The sequence below is a fragment of the Erpetoichthys calabaricus genome, chromosome 10, assembly GCF_900747795.2.
Source record: "Erpetoichthys calabaricus chromosome 10, fErpCal1.3, whole genome shotgun sequence".
NCBI lineage: Eukaryota > Metazoa > Chordata > Cladistia > Polypteriformes > Polypteridae > Erpetoichthys > Erpetoichthys calabaricus.
The window spans coordinates 85,358,776-85,378,561 of NC_041403.2; the positions used below are offsets into that span (position 1 = coordinate 85,358,776).

Sequence of the window (19,786 nt, forward strand, 5' to 3'; positions counted from 1 at the left end):
ACAGCCCAAATGGGCTTGTTAAGTCGTTCTGGTTCCCCTGGCGGTGACCATGGAGCCCAAAAGGCATGAGCTCCGGTGTTCAATGATTGTGGCCCTGATACCGCCCAGGGGGGCTGATCTGTTGTGCACAGGGAAAGATTGTACCCCTCTCCCAGTCTGTCCTTCTTCCAGGCATCCCGATGAGGCAAGATCCCTGGTAGTCTGCCACAGGTGTCACCCACTGCACTTGGGTCCCAATCTAGGTGGTTCATCGTGTGGAAGGTGCAGCAACACGCTATCAGTGCATTCTCCCAACCACGAATATATTATACCAGTAACAGCGCCCTGCACGATAACATGCAGTGAATACACTTGACTTGAGCATTTATAGTTTTAATTCTCTTTCTCTGTACATTTAGCATTCGTTTGCTCAGAGGTTGACGCGCTTGCTGTTTCCTGAGCAACTCTTCTTTTCTCCACCCTAGCAGCTCGCTTAACCACTGCTTTCGTCAGCATCTTTTCCCGTTAAAACTGATTAAGTCAGTGTTTGTGTTGCAATATTACTTAGTACGTTTTCTTTAATTTTTCACTTAAGCTGGCACTTAAGTTTTCAATTTGCCTCAAGAATGATTTAAGATATGAAGAGGTAGGGGAAGTGACGGCGAAGGTGGTAGGGAATGAGAACATCGCCCTTACACATGTGCCACATGGCCGCCCTGCTGGCCGCTGCCGAGAGTTAATTCTACAATAAAATAAAATAAAAAGAGGAATAACCTTGGAGGTCAAGCATCACACAAAAGCGGGTAGTAGACATCACGTAGTATATGTGTACCAAATTTCAGGTCAATAGTTCAAACGGTTTGCGAGCTACAGGTGATTTAAAATCCTGGACAGACAAACGGACAGCCACGGTAGCGTATTATATAAGAAGATTATATTATATAATATTATCCATCAATCCATTTTCCAACCCGCTGAATCCGAACACAGGGTCACGGGGGTCTGCTGGAGCCAATCCCAGCCAACACAGGGCACAAGGCAGGAACCAATCCCGGGCAGGGTGCCAACCCACCACAGTATATTATATTATGTTATATTATATTATGTAAATTTCCCCTTGGGATTAATAAAGTATCTATCTATCTATCTATCTATCTATCTATCTATCTATCTATCTATCTATCTATCTATCTATCTATCTATCTATCTATCTATCTATCTATCTATCTATCTATCTATCTATCTATCTATCTATCTTTTATATTATATTATATTATGACTCTTACACACTGCCCCTGGAGTACCCCCAGACACTCCGGTTTTCCTCTGATGTTCCCAAGGTTAGGTTAACTGCTGACCATGAAATGGAGCCACAAAACTGGATTAAGTGGCTTCAGAATGGTATGTAATGGTATGTTCTGTTTGTGGCACAATCGCTGCAAGTCATCCCCCTTTGAAAATCCTATAGCTTTGTGGCCTTTTGGTTTTGTGGGAGGGAGGAAATTAACAACTTTGCTTGGTACCTTGATAGCTCAAAGATTTGATGTCACTTGTTTAGGAGAAGGAAAGTGACAAAGTTGCACCAACTTTGTGCTGAATTTTCACTGAATGTGTCACCCTCCATACCACAGAGTTGTTCACTCTGAGGTTGTGGATTTGAGCCTGTGGCATATATGTTGTGGTTTGGTTTGATGTGGTATAAACGAGTTACAGTATTGCGCCTACAGTTTATATTTTTATGGACAAGAGCTCTTTGTACTCTGGGGAAAAGTCAGACTTAATCAAATTTCTACGGAAACAAAAAACCTTGGAATAAGAATTAGTTACAATGACAAGTTCTGAAAGGCCTCTGAAGTGTCCATGAAGTGGAGTCTAGTGTATAATGAACAAATTCTATTTGCAAAGGCTAAAAAAAGTGCATTTAAAGCATTGCTCAATTTAGGCTTATTGCATACACTAGCTGCAACTACAGTAAAAAATGAAATTGTTCCAATGGCTAATTAAGATTTAATCCTCACTAAGCTGAGTTTAGCTAACAGCTCCCATCTTTGGATGTAATGTACTGTATGAGTCTGCCAATGCTAAGCTAAAATTGCTCTCTGACATCTGTGTCATATTCTTGTCATTTTAACAGATTATGGTCTGGAAACTTACCGGAAAGAAGACTTTGAGAAATCGGGTAGTATATTTAGCAGAAAGTTCTCTCGCCTCTATTGTGCTCCAGAGGTCCTTTTGGGAAGCTCCTCAAACATGACTCCTGCTGCTGACATATACAGGTAGTCAGAATGGAGCATTTAAAAGACAACAAAGCATCTGTTCCACATTTTCAATATGTTTTATTTTTTCATGTATTAATGCTGCATGTGTACAGTCATCTTTTTTTGTTTTTAGTCATCAGGAGGAATATTGTTTTTAACTACTGGAAATTAATTTTGTCAAATGAATTGCATTTTTGGGTTAACATTTGTATTTACCTTTTAAATTTTCCTCATTGGATTATAAAAGGTCATTTAAAGTGTCAGCTTTACTATAATGTTTTGGATTATTACATGTTTTGCTCTCGAGGTATTGCTCTCTAGGTTACCCACTGCCACATACAGTTATTTTTGATCTTCATTTTTTAATGAAATTTGACCTATTCAGCCTGTTTTGCAGACATGCCTAGCTTTGTAAGCGTCATTAAAGCCAGTAGATTCTGACAAGCTCTATGGAAGGTAAAGAATCCAGCCGGAGTTGATGTGCCTGTGCTGTGACGCAGCGAAAAGGAGAATTGAGCGTGGGGCCCTGGGCGGCAGAGCTAAGTACTGCCTAAGCCAAGCAGATTTGTGTCGCAGAGAATCTCTAACTTTATTTTTAAAAAGGCTTTAGAGTCTGGCAAAATGAAACAAAAAAGTCATACAATTTATAATTATGTTTATTCTTATTATTAATCCAAAATGATTCATAAAAACCAGATAATATACATTATATTCTCAGGCATTATAGCATTTCAAAGTTAAAAGTTAATTGAGGATAACCATCATAAATTGACTGTTAAGTTGTATAGTACAGCAGTTGGAAGGAGTAGATGTTAAAGGATCGATCTTTATCACCAAAAGCGAAGAATATTAAATCAAGTTACAAAATATATGCATGGTGTGGACTTAGTTAACTGCTTTGAAAGTTAAAGCATTTTAAATTCTTGTTCATTTAGTTCATCATAGACAATGATATCATACGTTTGCTTAATAAATATTTTTATATCAATTAGTGTTGTTCAAATAAGAGTGATAATAATAATCAATTGCACATATTTGAGTACATAAAAGACAGTTTATAGGTCATTTTAAAATATATTGTAGTTAAAATGTAAGCTCAAAGATAGTTTTCATTGGCACCAGACTTCAGCTCGTAAGTAAGATAAAAGTAGGTATTGTGTTTGCCTCCCTAATGTCTAAATTCTCCAAGGTCTTCTTGGGGCTGCTCTTGTCATTTGCCATCAACACTTGGCACAGTGTTGAAAAGCTCCTTACTTTCACTGCCATATTCCATAACCCTGCTCTCTCAATGCGGGCCAGGCCTTGTGTATTCCATTTCTGGAAGCGTGAAAGGAACAGCATAATTGGGGATGAGTTCAACAGCTCAGCACACTCTTTAAGGCTTGTTTAATTTACCTAGTACAACTTTCTTCTCTTGTCTATTACTACAATCAGTACTCAGAACATCTGGGGTCTCACTAACTGCTCTTTTACCAACTAACCTGCTGCAATGTCTGTCTTGTTCTTTTTCTCCCAAGGGAAAACAAAAAACATTTCCACCCTCTACAAACCACTCTGCTTGATTTTCTTTTGGTCCTCAGATCCTTTCTCTCCTTCTTTCTTCCCAACCCGCCCTTGATCCTCTTTGACAGTTATTTTTCCTTGGTATCCCTGGCTCTTTTCTCCATGTATTCTGATTCGGTTTTCCTGTCTATTTTTTTGATTTCAATTATGCCAATTGTTATGTGTTTTTTCCTTTAAATATTCCACTCAAACCTTCCTTTTTTGTGTGAATGTTTGGCAGCCAAAAAATCTATGCTGTCTATTGGAATGCTTGCAGGTTTGTTGCTGTGGACAATTGGTAATCCTTCTATAATTGAATTCACCTTGAAATAAATTATAGAAGGTGAATCAAAGGAACTCATTTGAAAACTGGGCTACTTTTCCTCATGGTTTGCTGTAGTCCCTGATCCTGTTTCTGTTTCTGTTAATGAAGATCTTTTTTTTCTTTTTGCAGGTCCAGTCCAGTCATGGTCCCGTCACTCTCCTTTTCTTTGGCAACTAGATAATTCCATAATATCTACCTTGTGGCTCAGGTTGGGTAGGGGTGTGATAGGGTGGATTGTCTACTTTCATAGTTATTTCTTCCTCTATTTCATTTTTGTATTCTATTTTTGATTCAATAAAAAATGAATCACTTAAAAGTGAGATACAAATTGTATTGATTGATGTACAATTCTTAGTTGTTGGACACGTAGGTTTATGCCTGATTGTAGTCCATATTTCGTAAACAAAAAATTCAAAGAAATATCTGATAGATAGAATGTCACAATGATTTTACCTATCTGTACTCAAAGCAGCTGATGTGACGGCAAGTTCATGGCCATAAATGCAACTCTACTGGTATATTGATAACTTGCTTTGGGGAATTATTTTGCTATCAGAAACAACTATCGAACTTTTAAACGAGGAAAATACACATGTCAAAACTACCTCTGTCAAGGCAAAGATGAAGTAAATTATTCAGTAATTGAGGTTTTACAGAGTGTTTCTTTGCTTTAAGAAAGATGATTTTGAAAATTTGGCACCGTTTTTTAAAAGAGACTTTTTTGAAATTTCAAAAATACCTACAGCATGTCCTGTTTGAGATATCTCAATGAAAATGCAACTTTTTTGACAAATTTCCAGTAGGAATAAGTGTTTAATATTAGTTACATCAGTCCACTAGGAAACAAGGTGTTACGATTTCATGGGCACTGCTTTGTTGTGCTGCCGTTGTAATGATACAACAAAGGTTACTATGCTGTGCAGTCCCAGAAGTTACATGGGTGACGTCATCCACACGCTGCTTCAAGAACTGGCACGTTGGATGTGTCACTATTTGAGTTTGTGGATATCAAAGAAAAATCTACCATTGTGCATGCGTTAGAGGTGCGATTAAGATTCACAACTTTGGATCTTTGCTTTAATTTTTCTTACTGCAATTTTTAGGCTTTATATTTGGGTACTGATGCTTAAAAGGACTTGCTTGGTTTCAACTTTCTACTTGTTTACATTTCCTCTCTTGGTCATCTGTGTAAAGTTGGTAGCTTATTCTGTGCAAGGCTAACATCAGTTATTTCATACAGACAGACAGACATGATGATAACAATAGGAGCCTTTGCATTTTGTTTTATATTTAATAAATGAATATGGAGAACAAAAATGTGTGTGGTAACATGACAGGAGTCAGGACCACAAAGACATATTGAGAATTTCAAAGAGAGGGAATGAAAGAGACATGTGGGGTGTCCTGCCAATTCTTATTAGCAGATGATATGAAGAGGATGGTGTTATTTTGAAATCTGTGAAGAGAAGGGAAAAGCAGAATTTATAATATATTTGGAGATTTAAGGTGGTGATCATTCATCAATGAGCAGCTGGAATTTGGGACAATGCTTGGTATGAAAGAGTTAAATGAACAGAAGATATTGTTGTCATCTGCATAAGAAGCTTTGTCAGGCTATAAGCGTACTATACCTTAGAAGCAAGCAGCACATTCTGATCAATGTAAACTCGGTTAATGTGAAATACTAAAAGAATACAGAATGAAAAGAAAAGAAATATCTGGAAACAGATAAAGCAGAAAGAAAAATTTCCAGAGAATCTGTCAGTCATCCACTAACTCTGACACTAAATGTAGTTAGTTGTGATGCAAGACACTTCTCGGGAGTCTCAGTGATGATTGCCAAGTAGATCAGAATATTTTACGCCTCACTAACTTATGTTAGTGTCACTGTTGTATTTATTTTGTTGTTTTCTATTTTTTTCCCCTTCATAGAATATAAAGTGGCAGGTAAAACTTACCCCCAATGATTAATTGCATTTGACAAGTTGAATAAGGGATGGAGCGACAAAGTCTGTAGTGCTGCTAGGGAAACGCTGAAGAAGGAGCTCAGATTCCCAAGTTGTTTAGGGACACATCTGCCAGCAGCTGGCTACAGGACCTGGGACAGCTTTTGATTTGCATAACAGCCATCTTGACCATGGCAGTGTATGTTTGATGGCAGATTGGGCATGGACATTACCTTCCCACTCTTAGCCCAACCAAAGCCACCTTCATATTTGCCAGTGAATAAACCTCTGGACTCTGCCTTTCTCCAGTCTATTTGCTTTACTTTATCTGTGTAATTTTCTTAACAAACATGCCCATGACTAATAGTTTACATGAAGCATCTAGGCGCCAGAGTACATAAGATGACTTTTCATTTAATAACTGTATCCACTCCCATGAAGCTTTAAGTGGCCTATGTTATTCTGTTGAAAGTGGTGTGTAACTGACCTGTGGACACTTTTGTAAATTAAAGTGTTTACTAGGAAAGTGTTAGAGAGATGAATTTGTCTAAATTTTTAAAAAATATCATTTAATATCATGTTTGGTGCACTGGCACCTCTATATCTGATGCTGTGTGGGGTATGTGAAATTGTGCCCAGAAGTGGACTGGTTCCCCCTAAATAGCTGGTTTCCACCATGCGCCCAGTGCTGCTGAGTTAGGCTCCAGCTTTCTGCAACACTGAGCTGAATAATTGACTTTTAATATTTCAAGCATATAATTTTTTTTCTAAACATGAAAGCTATTTTTTTAGTTTTAAAAAGATCAAAATTTCAATCTACATTAACAGCTATAGTAGCATGAGGAAAGGAAAGGATGGGTAGCCTTATATATTCTAAACATGAATCTCTATTTTATGTAGTGCTATTCTTATGAAACTCTATCTTCTTCTTTACCGATACAAATTAAAAAGAAATAGCTTCTTCATATTACAGTATTTATGATTGGTGAACATAAAGGTTATGACCTCTGGTGGCATAGTGTGCTAGAGGAGGAGACTGGGCCAGAATAACCACTAGGCCACAGGCATAATTAATATTATTTTGTGAGGAGGTGTAGCTCAGCAATAGACAAGAGAGGTGAGGTATGTATGAACAATGATCACTCCAACCCTGTTTTTAAATAAAAGCTCTGAGTTCTGAATGTACAACATGAAATGAAGGCTCAGGTGTCTGCCCAAAACCAAAGAAGCTGTGGCCACCTCGGCTAGATGGGTTTACATTAAAGCTGGGCCTCTGGATATGCATGGCACCCCACACCTGATTGTTATCTTCACTGTACTTGTTTGCTCCACCTTACCTTTACTCGTACCTCCAGATGTACATGGGCATTGACAACAGCTTCCAGGATGAAGAAACCACATCCGCCACTCCTCTTATTTAGGTACATAGTCTAGTGAGTTACGTGACAGGCTACACTTTACAATGGAGGCCTAAAGGACTCAATAAAGTGAATCTATTAGTCACTCATGGCTACACAACACACACAAAGCCTTTGTGAAATTCTTATTACATAAGAGTAAAGCTGGCAAATTAAGGAAGCTATACAGGTCGGCCAAAAAAAGAAAAAGGGAGCAAAAGTGGTGGCAAGGGTATAGTCCGGATCAGATCAAAAGGTCCCAACTTGAATCAACACCAAACAACAAAGCACAGGCAAAGAAGAAATTGTCCGTGAGAGTTGTACACAAGCCCAGTTACGTATACTGCAAGAAGTGATCAAACTGTTTTGTTAGTTTTTAGTTATACTCTTGATTTGCTTTGTAATGCATCTGTGAAGGGCACAATATAAATTTGGGAGTGACTGATTAACTACCTCAGGTAGTTTAGCATAACTACGTCTTCCATAGGCCGACTATTCAAAAGTTCATCGACTTGGTCATATCAGAAAGTGAGCAAACTGTGCAAATGAATTACAGTGTGTTGTGGGTGTAAATCTGGCTCTAAAATTGAAAAATTGAGGAAATGCCCTATCAGAGGCTGTGGGATTTTTACCTAAAGCACAATCTCAAAATGAATGCCTTACTTTTCTGTTATAATTAATAACTCTGTTTGACTCATCTGCAACTTCAGTATGACTTTCTCCTTTGTTGAAAAGCACTATTGCTGGGCTATTCCCTACAAACAATTGACTGATGCTTAAACTGTGTTAAACTCAACTGCACAAACTTTAACCATTGAGGGAAACCCAATAACCTATAAAGAAATTACTTACTGTCCATGTTATTGCCTGAGTAACGTGCTTTCTCTCCTGTCTTGACCACCACCATGATTTAAATTTTTCATTTTTTGTTTCAGCTTTTCTATCATTCTGGTGGAAATTGCAACACGTTCTGACCTTGTATCGGTAAGCTTGAATGTTGACTTTAAAAATGAGACTTCTTAAATGTTTCACTCCAATATGCTAGCTTGAATTTAACATGTCTTGCATCTTCTAGGGAGACATTGATCCTGTAAAAACAGATATTACCTGGCGACCTCCACTGCCTGATTTCAAACTTACAAAAACTGACAATTACTGTCCAAATGAGGCCGATTATTGTGAGGTATGTAGTTGTAGTTGTTAGAGGGGGCAGGCAGTGTTCTCTTAAGCTGATATACAACTTAAATATGAATGTTACAGCTGACCTCCTGCTGGCATAGACGTTGATCTGGCTTGTTCTGATTGATTGCCTTTTGAAATAAATGTTGGCATAACATGCTATTGACATAAATGTTTGGGTGGCATGTTGCAACTGATCTCATATTGACATAAATGTTGAGGTAGCATTTTATGACTTACCAATTGTCAATTTATTTATAGAGCATATTTAAAACATCATCAGTAATGCTGTAGCCAAAGTGTTTTACAATAAAATAGACAATAAACATAAATAAAATAAATAGAATAAAATACAATAAAACCAAATACAAACCAGCAGTAAATTGAAAACAAACAAATGACAATAAGGAAGGAACCATCGGTATCACTGACGGTCACGGAAAGCTGGAGAATAGACGTGCGTCTTCAGTCTCATTTTAAACAGTTCAATTGAGGGTGACTTCTTAATAGTAATAAGGTAAAGAATTCCACAGACGAGGTGCAGCAGCTGCAAACGCCCTGTCCCCCTTAGTTTTGCATTTAGTATGAGGGACAACAAGAGACAACTGACCGGTAGATCTAAGCTCTCTGGATGGCTGGTGTAAAACACACAATTTGGATTAATAACCCATGTATTGATTTAAAAACCAGCAAGAAAATTTTAAAGTCAATTCTGAAACGAACAGGCAGACAGTGTAAAGAGGCTAAAATTGGAGATACAGAATCAAACTTTCTTGCCCTGACTAAAAAAATAGGCAGCAGCATTCTGAACCAATTGCAAACTGCACACCAGGGATTTGCTAATCCCAGAATACAACGGGCTGCAGTAATCAAGACGAGAAAAGATGAAAGCATGAGTAGCTTTCTCAGGAATTAAAAAAAGGCTTAACCTTGGCTAAAAGATGAAGCAGGAAAAAGCAACTCTTGACCACAGAATTGATCTGTTTCTCAAAAGAAAGGTTACTATCAAAAATAACTCCCAAGATTCCGAACATGAGGTTTGCAAAAGTCCACAAAAGAGCCGAGGAGTTCAAAACGATTTTGAGCTTTGGCAGGAGAAACAGCTATCAGTACTTCAGTAAATTTTCTTGATCTTAATCAAAATAAAACCAGATGTAAACCTTTGGGTAGCATGTTACAACTGACCACCTATTCATTTAAATGCTGAAGTAGCATGTTATGACTGACTGCCTTTTGAAATAAAGGTTAACTAGCATGCCCTGACTGACTGGGTATTTACATTAATGTGGAAGCTTTTGTTCTGATAAGTCTTTTACAGATGACTTCCTATTAAATAGACCTTAAAAGCTCGACATGTACTCCATATTTTCTAGTCGTTAACATTGAGTGTTTTAGAAAAGAACAGTAAGATCTCATTGTAATCTTTTTAATTGACTTCCATCTTTTGAAAATAGCTGAAATAGCCTGGACTGCTAAATGATGTGTGGTCTCCCATTTAGATTGCCTTGGCTTAATTTTCACTCAGTAATGCACTCAAATCTTTTTATACCTGAAATGAATGTGGTTTCATTCCACAAGTTATTTCATTTTGTTTAATGCTGTAAAGTATCTAAACCTGATTAAAAAAAAATGTGACACCTACAGTCATGTTCTCATGGTATTGCGGCAGGTAGAGTCACTATCTCATGATGTCTGCACTCCAGTTTGGTTCTTTGTTGGTTTCTTTGTTTAGTTTGCATGTTCTAACTAGATTAGTGAACATTTCTTCAGGAGCTCTGATTTTCTCCCAGCCTATAAATGTACAGATTAACTGATTAGAAACTCTGAATTGGCCAGGGGTAGAGAGATGTGTGTGACTGTGCATCCCTTTAGCCCTGACCACCCCAAAAAATGGATGGTAGAAGAATTCAGCCACTCTATTTATGGTAAGACTTAAAACGGGTGAATGTGAGGCCAATATAAACATCCATTTTATGGTTTGTAATTCACACAACTAATCAATTTTTGTGCTCTGAATTAATTGTGTACCAAAGAAACGGGGAGATGCAGAATCTCTTTAAGGCTTCATCGAGACACTGATTTTAGTAGGCAGGAGAACAACAAATGCAGAATGTTGACAAATAAGGCTTACTTAACTGTTGGTTAAAGGAAATGAACAAAAGGCTTGCTCAGACAGAGTAATCTAGTGAATTGTAGCAACAGAATTGTGATTAATGAAAAAGGCAAACAAGTGCTGTTTTTGTTTGCTTAATAGAAGCTGCTCTTTGCTGGTTAAAGTCCTGTTATTTTAACTGATACCAAGAAATCAATTTTTCTTATTGCTCCTTCATTTTTTATATGGAAGCGTCAGAATTACAGCTTATCTTTATTAAATAATTATGTTTTAAGTTCTGATTTACTACCATTGTATGCAGTACAATGAGAAGTTAAGCAAAATGACACCTTAAACTAAAAGATTATAATATGCAAGGCCCTTTCTTCAGGCAAGGATTACGTCATTGTCATTTGGAGTCATTTTAGTTGACTTCTCATTAAATCCATAATGGCTAACATGGTACAACACCCTAGTACTATGCAGTACAATGAAATTCTTACTTGCATAGCTCTCCTTTAGGGTAGCAACACTAATACAGTACTAACGTCAGACAACGACTATAAACTCACTGAATACAATATCACATGTTCAAAATGACATGAGCTGATATGTACAAGAAATACTCATGCAGCTGTCAGAATAAATGGCTCTATTAGACTTACGGCCTGTGGATAAAACTGACCCTCAATCTAGAGGTGTGAGCAAAAATGGGAAGAATAGTGACTGTGCTGGACGGCTGATATATTCGATCAAACAGTATGTGATATATATGTGTCCTAGACAGACGTCAGCTTTGACCCAACATTATTCATCCCCCAACCCCACAGTGCCCTGCAGTTACCAGGATGTGCCAGTGCTAGGTTATTTTCGTTTTACGCCAAGCTTGTTAGTGCTCCAACCGACTGTTTACTAGCTAACCCATGCGGCTGAGTCTCCCCTCCCTTATGATCTGCTACCTAGGTGAATACCTAATTCACCTTAATGGTGGTGTCCGCCCTGGAGGTCAGTGAGGATGTAGTAGAAGCTGGTGAACATTGATGGTGACATATGGCTATTCTCTGGTGTCTGAGGAATTAATGGCATCTGTAAGCCTTCTTGATAATAATCAAGTTGTGTTGTACACACTTCAGGTTTTCAGTGATGGTGACTTCAAGATATTTAAAGGTGATGGCCTCTCTCCACAGCATCCCTTCCATTGCAGATGAGACTATGCTCTGCCTGCTCCTTCTTCCTAAACTGTATGGGCTCTTCCTTGGTTTTACTGTCATTATGGGGTGTTGTTTGCAAAGCAATTCTGTTCTTTGTTAGACATCTTATCATTTTTAGTGATCAGGCCTACAATTGTGGTGTCATCTGTAAATTTCATGATGAACTTGGAGGTTGGTTTGGCCACCTAGTCAGAGCTGACCAAGCAGTACAGCAGGTGACTAAACACATTAACATGTGGAGTTAGTGACAGGACCAAACTGTATGGCATGATGAGCTACAGGCTATAGTGGGTTTTGTTACATCAAGTGTGTGATATATGGCATCCTCCATACCCCAACTGTAAAAATATTCAAGCTGAGAGGTAATTGGAGTGTCTTAGGGTCACACAGTAGGTAGCATGTGTCTTTTATCCGAATAAAACAATAACCAAGAGTGAAAGGACTCTTGGTGGAGCAGGTTACATGCTGATGATATTCAGAATAAACATTCCTTAAGTCTGCATTGTTCAACTCCTGGCAGCAAGAAATGAACCCACAAGATTTAACCATTTATACTCCACAATGCAGGTGTCGATATACCGTGGATGTAGAGAGCAACCAGAATAACATTGGATAACATTTTATTGAATTTATTAACATCAAACAACAGTCCATACAAGCAAGTCAAATTTTATAAAACTAAGTTCAAGTCTAGTCAACCCCCGTCCATGAGAAAGAGAGCTAGGCCAACAGAGTGAAACTTTAGTAGAAAAGATAAGTAAGTAAATAAACAGAATAAAAAAAGGGAAGAGAATCTGCTCCCTCAATTTAAATACTTATTCTAAAATGTTATTAATTAGATCCTGCCAGGTTTTTAAAAAGTTTTGCACAGATTCTCTAAGTGAGTATTTAATTTTTTCCATTGGAAAACTCTCTTGAAGAGTAAAGAGGATGGCACTTGATAATTATTCTAGATCAAGCAAGCACCAAATGTTGTTTAACATAAAACACACATTACCTCCTCGGCTTTTAGACAGAACATTACTCTTGTTCCCAGGAGGAAATTTGGCTTTTTGCAGAAGCTCTTTAATTAGATAGATAGATAGACAGACACAATAAAGTCTGAACACACACCAGAATGACTAAAAAGGAAGAAAATTAAAAAGAAAAAAATCTTCTCACTTGTCAGTCACACTGAGGCCTCATGCAGACGTGTTGTTGTTGGTATAAAGGAGCCCCCTTAGTGTTTCTAGACACACTTCTGCTGAATGACACGTTGGCTGAAAGTCCTCAGTTTCCACGTGCCAGATAGTGGATGTGCAGCATTGTTCATTTTACCTGATGATTCAGTCTACTAAATGTCACTGATAGAATGACCATCTAGCCTGAAGTCTTAGGAATCAAACAAATTTCCAGGAAACAGGAACACAGCCATTTCTAATGTTTCTCCATGAACCCAGTCTTCCTCTAATATCACCTAGTATGTTATTCAGCAACTGAATGTTGGCCAGAAAAAGTCTGGGACATTTATTGCTGGTTGAGTCATGCCAGTTGTGTAAAGCTCCTATCACACTACATGACTTTACCAGCACATTTCAGTCATGGCCTTCATTTTCATAATCTTACCAAACTGCAGGCTGTTGCACATCACCACCATGACTGTCACTGGTGTAGCTTGACATCCCCAGCCACTCAGTCAGACTGGTCCGTGACTCACCCTGACATAAAGATTTTGATTTTGTCTTAAGTCATCGGGGTGGTCTCATGTATTGTGAAAACTGAAAACTAGTGTGTGTGCGTAGTCAGAAATACAATGCAACCAATGAGCAAGCAAGGAAAAAGGGAAAGCAGGTGTTTTCAACTACACAAACAGAAGAGACCCTTGTGTGTCTGATGTATCATGTTTATCACACTGTGATAGGATAGAAAAAGGCAAAAAAGGGGCTGAGATTGCCATTGGACTCTCACCATAACTGGAAAGCATTCATACCGTCATCAGCGTCAATTGGCGGTCAGAATGTGGTGAGCCTGAAAAATTTTGGAAATTTGAAACTGTGCTGCAAAGTCATCATGGAGTCACCTAATTCAACATCTCCTGTGATTCCTAGTAATCTGTAATCTCAAAATGATGAGATCCAGCAACTGTGGTCATTAATTTGGCTTACTCTTCAACTAGAAATGGTGTAATGTGCTTCTGGCTTTAGTTGTAAATAACTAATGATTGCAGCTCCAAGTCTAACAGGCTAAATCCTGAATACTCACCATGCTATTTAAAAGGGTTTGGTAATCATAAGTAAAACAGATTATTACAAAGAACAAAAACAAAAAGGTCCTATACAAAAAAGTGACAAGTGTGTGAGGGCCAACATGCATCATGTCACAGAGCAGACGTTTTGTTCGCAGATGGGGAAAAACTTAATTTATTGAAAGGTTGCCGAGAAGAGTTTCAGTGTATGCAAGTGCTCTGCTGGCTGAGACTACTGCACTGACGAAAGAGAGGAGTGGATTGTCTTCCATCCTGTTAAAGAGATTCTGAGGTGCAGTCTGGAGATCTACTAAATATACAGAGTGTGACTGTGGACAGTCATCTCCTAGTCCAAGTCCTTCTGGATCTGTGATTTCCAGACTGGAGAGAGGATACAGACAAACATGTCACATCTCTGGCAAGAGCTACAGCTCGTTTGTGTTTCTCTAATATTTTGGTTCCTTTAAATAGACATGATTGATCACACTGCTATGTGAGACAAACAGATTGGAGTAAACAGACAATACAATAAAGCCAAACACAACAGCATGGACAAAATGTCACGTCTCTGTTCTAAATACAAAGTGGTAAAGAACTGGGCCTTCCATGAACATGTCTCTCAGAAAGACAAACTTGACAGGCAGCTAGAGCCTTTTTAAAGATCATTTGTGGCCGAGAATTCTTCCTTATCTGACTTTTTTCAAATTTGATTGTGTTACAGTTTTGAGTTTTAATGTATTCTTTCAGGATTTCTTGTCATTAACAACCAGGCAAAATATATAATGTCAAAGTGCAAAATTCTACGGAACCATCTAATTTAATTATGCATTAAATCAGGAAATGACTGCCTTAATGTGTTTGCATATAAATGGAAGTGTACTTAATGAGAATAAATTGAATTAAAATTGGAATAACTGCATAAGTGCTCACTCACTGAAATGGAAGTTTCTGAGGATAACTCTCTAACAGCTTTACACATCTTGACACTGAAGGTTTTCTTTACGTACTTTTTATAAAGATAATTAAGCATGTTGTAAGTTTGAAAAGGCCTGTCAAGTTGCAGGTTTCAACTTCTCGCACATAATCTTGGTTGAACCCAGGGTGTGTTTTGGGATGACTTATTTTAGGACATTTCTCTTTTTATGTTTGTTAAGTCATTGAATTGTTGGCATTTTGCACAGTTGTCTGCAGCAGGTTCCCCTCTAAAATTTCTCAGGACTTTGCTAACATCTTTTTCTACGCACCTTCCTTGTCCACACACATAGAAGCTTACCTACACAGTCATAATCACAATGCCACGCTTCATGGCAGGGATGGTGTTCTTAGGTTGATGTACGGTATTAAGTGTTTAATGCCGACATTAAAAGTCAATTTTGATCTTGTCAAACTGTGGGATCTTATTCTGCTTGGCATTATGATATCTCCCATTTCATGTGGTAAAGTGTAGCTGAGATGTAATTTAATTTTTTCAAGAATATCTCTTTAATTTCCCATTCTCCAGTGAATCCTGAATTTTTTAGCATTCAGTACATTTTTATCATATGTACAGTTTCTCCCATCAGATTTATGGAAGACTATAATGTTAATTACTTTAGAGCTGATGGTGGGATCTTTTTGCCCAGATACATAGTTTTGGAGGATGCCCATTTTATATAAACTACTCAAACAAACTTAAGGGAACACTTAAATCAAACATGGATCTCAATGAATGAAATATTCAAGTGGAAAATCTTTACTGAGTAATACTGTGTAATTCATCGTGAACAAAATGATGTAACAACAGTCAATGGAAACCAAAATCACCAACCCACTGAGGGCAGGGATCAACATCACACCGAAAATCAAAGTCAAAAATTGAAATCACAGGCTGGTCCAACTTATGTGAATTTCATGACTGTAACTCATAATGTGACTCAATAGTATGTATGGCAACCACATGTCTATATGCACTCCCGACAATGTCTGGGCATGCTCCTGATGAGACAGCAGATGGTGTTGTGGAGGATCTCCTCCCAGACCTGGATCAGGGCATCAGTGAACTCCTGGATAGTCTGTGGCATTACTTGGTGGTTTTGGATGCACCGATACATAACATTCTCAATTGGGTTCTAGTCAGGGCCATATGTGGGCCACTCAATGACATCAATGCCTTCTTCATCCAGGAACTGCCTATACACTCTGGACACATGAGGCCAGGCATTGTCCTGTACCAGGAGAAACCCAGGGCCCACTGCACCAGTATAAGATCTGACAATGGCTCAGAGGATTTCATCCCAGTACCTAACAGCAGTCAGGATACCATTGCTTAATGCTTGGAGGTCTGTATGACCCTCCATGGATATGCCTCCCCAGATCATCACTAACCTACTGTCAAACTGGTCATGCTGGATGATGTTGCAGACTGCATAATGTTCACTACAGCATCTGCAGACTCTTTCATGTCTGTTACATGTGATCAGTGTGAACTTGATCTCAGCTGTGAAGAGTACAGGTCACCAATGGCGGGGCTGTCAATTGTGGTATTCTCTGAATAATGCCAATTGAGCTGCACAGTGATGGATAGAGGATGTCAGGCCCTCATGTCAGCCTCATGGAATTTGTTTCTGACAGTTTGGTCAGAAACCTGCACACCAGTAGCCAACTGAAGGTCATTTTGTAGGGCTCTGGCAGTGCTCCTCCTGTGCCTCCTCACACAAAGGAGCAAATACAGGTCCTGTTGTTGGATTGATGCCCTTCTATGGCCCTGTCCAGCTCTCCTTGTGTAATGGTCTGTCTCCTGGTATTACCTCCATGCTCTTGAGACTGTGCTGGGAGACACAGCAAACCTTTTTGTGAATGGCAATCATTATTGTGCCATCCTGGAGGAGCTGGGCTACCTGTGCAACCTGAATCAGCTGGAGGTACTGCCTCATGCTACCAGTAGTAACAAGGAAACTAACAAAATGCAAAACTAGAGAAGAATCAGTCAGGAAGGCTAAGGAGAGAGCAGTTGTCTGTGGCCTCCACCTGCAAAACCATTCCGTTTTTGGGGGGTGTCCACTCCAGTGCACCTGTTGTCACTTTCATTTGCACAAAAGCAGGTGAAGCTGATTCACAATTGCTTATACTTCCTAGCTGGACAGACTGAAATTCCTGAAGCTTAACTGTCTTGGTGTTAGATTGTGATGATTAAGTGTTCCCTTAATTTTTTGAGCTGTGAATATAGACACAAGTGTGTCATATTTGCTGCATTTAGTTGAAACTGACTTTACTGCATGTTGAGGTTTTCTTATGGTTTTAGAAATGTTGTCATGGCCTTCTCAAGGCTGACATCTTTCAATAAACGTATGTATGACACTGTGGTGTTTCAATGTGGACCACTGGTACCTCAAAGTGCCTGCAGTCTTAGACTTTAATGTTGGACATTGTCCATGTGAGTTTTCTCCTTGTAGTCCAGTGTCCCCAACATCCAGATATGTAGAGTTTAAGGTGATTGATTCCTGTCAGTTAGCCAGGTGTAGATGGCAAAGTGAGCGTAACTTGCAGTATAAGTCTGGAGGCCTGTCAGTAACCCCTTATGCTCTCAGGATAGGTTTGTACCCCCCATTATTTTGCATGGAACCAAATGCTTTTCCAATAAACAAATAATGTCGAGCAGATCATGAAACTTGGTATTTTATGATATAGCTTATTAGTGCTTTTCATTCTTCCAATCAAATCTTTATCACAGTGTAGGTTTTTCATTTTTTGAGAATGTTATCCATGTGTTTTGTGATCTGGAACAGATTTGCACCTCTTGTCCGCCCCTTCTCTCACATTTTTTTTAAGTTTGTATTAACCCAGACACTTTATGATGCACATACATAGGTTTAAATGGAAGCACGTTAGCTGAAGAGTTGGTGATTCCGTTCTCATTTGCTCCTTATTATTAACTGATGGCTGGTTAAGAAAACGGGTAACAATGAAAACCCTAATGTAGCAGTTTAAAACTAAAATAGGCAGTTAAGGGTTCAGAATCATAGCAAATGAGTGAACTAAAACTAAACCCAAAAAATAACATATTGCTAACAGGAATGGAATTAGCCAGTTTACACTAGACTGGAGGTATATGGCCCTAGAAGGACCTTTAGTTTTTTCAGAAGCCGCTTCTGCCATGGCTTTCAGGTCTTGAGTGGTGGCATATGCTGCCAGCCTCTTTGTCACTTTGTCCACTCATACTCACCCCTCGGGTCCACCTTACTCTGGTAACATGGGGTCAGAGGCCACATATGTGCAACAATAACAACAACATTTATTTATATAGCACATTTTCATACAAATAATGTAGATCAAAGTGCTTTACATGATGAAGAAAGAGAAAATAAGATAAAGTAAGAATTAAAATAAGACAACACTAATTAACATAGAATAAGAGTAAGGTCCAATGGCCAGGGAGGACAGAAAAAACAAAAAAACTCCAGATGGCTGGAGAAAAAAAATAAAATCTGCAGGGGTTCCAGGCCATGAGACCGTCCTGCCCCCTCTGGGCATTCTACTTAACATAAATGATCAGTTCTCTTTGTATTTTAGGGTTCTCATGGAAGGACTTGATGATGATGTTCATGTAGACTTCTGGCTTTTAATCCATCAATGTAGGAACATCATGGTGCTTTGATTAGGTGGTGGTCACCACCACAGAAAACTGGGAAAAGAAACAGAAGAGAGAGTAGGGGTTAGTACGGATTTTAGAGCCACCATGAAAGTTATGATAATTAATTGAATATGCAGAGCATCAGGATTAAACTAAATTGAAGTTATGAGAAAGCCATGTTAAAGTAAAGAGTTTTCAGCAGTTTTTTAAAGTGCTCCACTGTATTAGCCTGGTGAATTCCTATTGGCAACCTATTCCAGATTTTAGGTGCATAACAGCAGAAGGCCGCCTCACCACTTCTTTTAAGTTTAGCTTTTGGAATTCTAAGTAGACACTCATTTGAAGATCTAAGGTTACGATTTGGAATATAAGGTGTCAGACATTCTGATATATAAAATGGAGCGAGATTAATTAAGGCTTTGTAAACCATAAGCAGCATTTTAAAGTCAATTCTGAATGACACAGGTAACCAGTGTAGTGACATCAAAACTGAAGAAATGTGCTCGGATTTGGTTAGGATTCTAGCAGCTGCATTCTGCACTCGTTGCAAATGATTTATGTCTGTTTTGGGTAGTCCTGAGAGGAGTGCGTTACAGTAATCTAGTCGACTGAAAACAAAAGCGTGAACTAATTTCTCAGCATCTTTCAATGATATAAGAGGTCTAACTTTTGCTATATTTCTTAAGTGAAAAAATGCTAGTAATCTGATTAATATGCGATTTAAAATTCAGGTTACAGTCAACAGTTACCCCTAAATTCTTTACCTCCGTCTTGACTTTTAATCCTAATGCATCAAGTTTGTTTCTAATAACCTCATTATATCCATTATTGCCAATCACTAACATTTCTGTTTTCTCTTTATTTAGCTTGAGAAAATTACTATTCATCCATTTAGAAACACAAGTAAGACATTGTGTTAGTGAAACAACAGAGTCGGGGTCATCAGGCGCTATTGATAAATACAGCTGCGTGTCATCAGCATAGCTGTGGTAACTCACGTTATGCCCTGAGATAATCTGACCTA

General features: G+C 38.5%; 1 protein-coding gene across 1 annotated transcript in view; it reads left to right on the forward strand.

The window, feature by feature from the left end:
* The window catches only part of LOC114658397 (atrial natriuretic peptide receptor 2-like), a 77,796-nt gene that overhangs the window by 28,633 nt on the left and 29,377 nt on the right, over window positions 1-19,786 (forward strand). Inside the window, exons 13-15 of the mRNA XM_051932445.1 lie at window positions 2,114-2,255; window positions 8,383-8,431; window positions 8,523-8,630. Coding sequence (XP_051788405.1) covers window positions 2,114-2,255; window positions 8,383-8,431; window positions 8,523-8,630 — 299 coding nt within the window. The remainder of the gene's footprint in view (window positions 1-2,113; window positions 2,256-8,382; window positions 8,432-8,522; window positions 8,631-19,786) is intronic.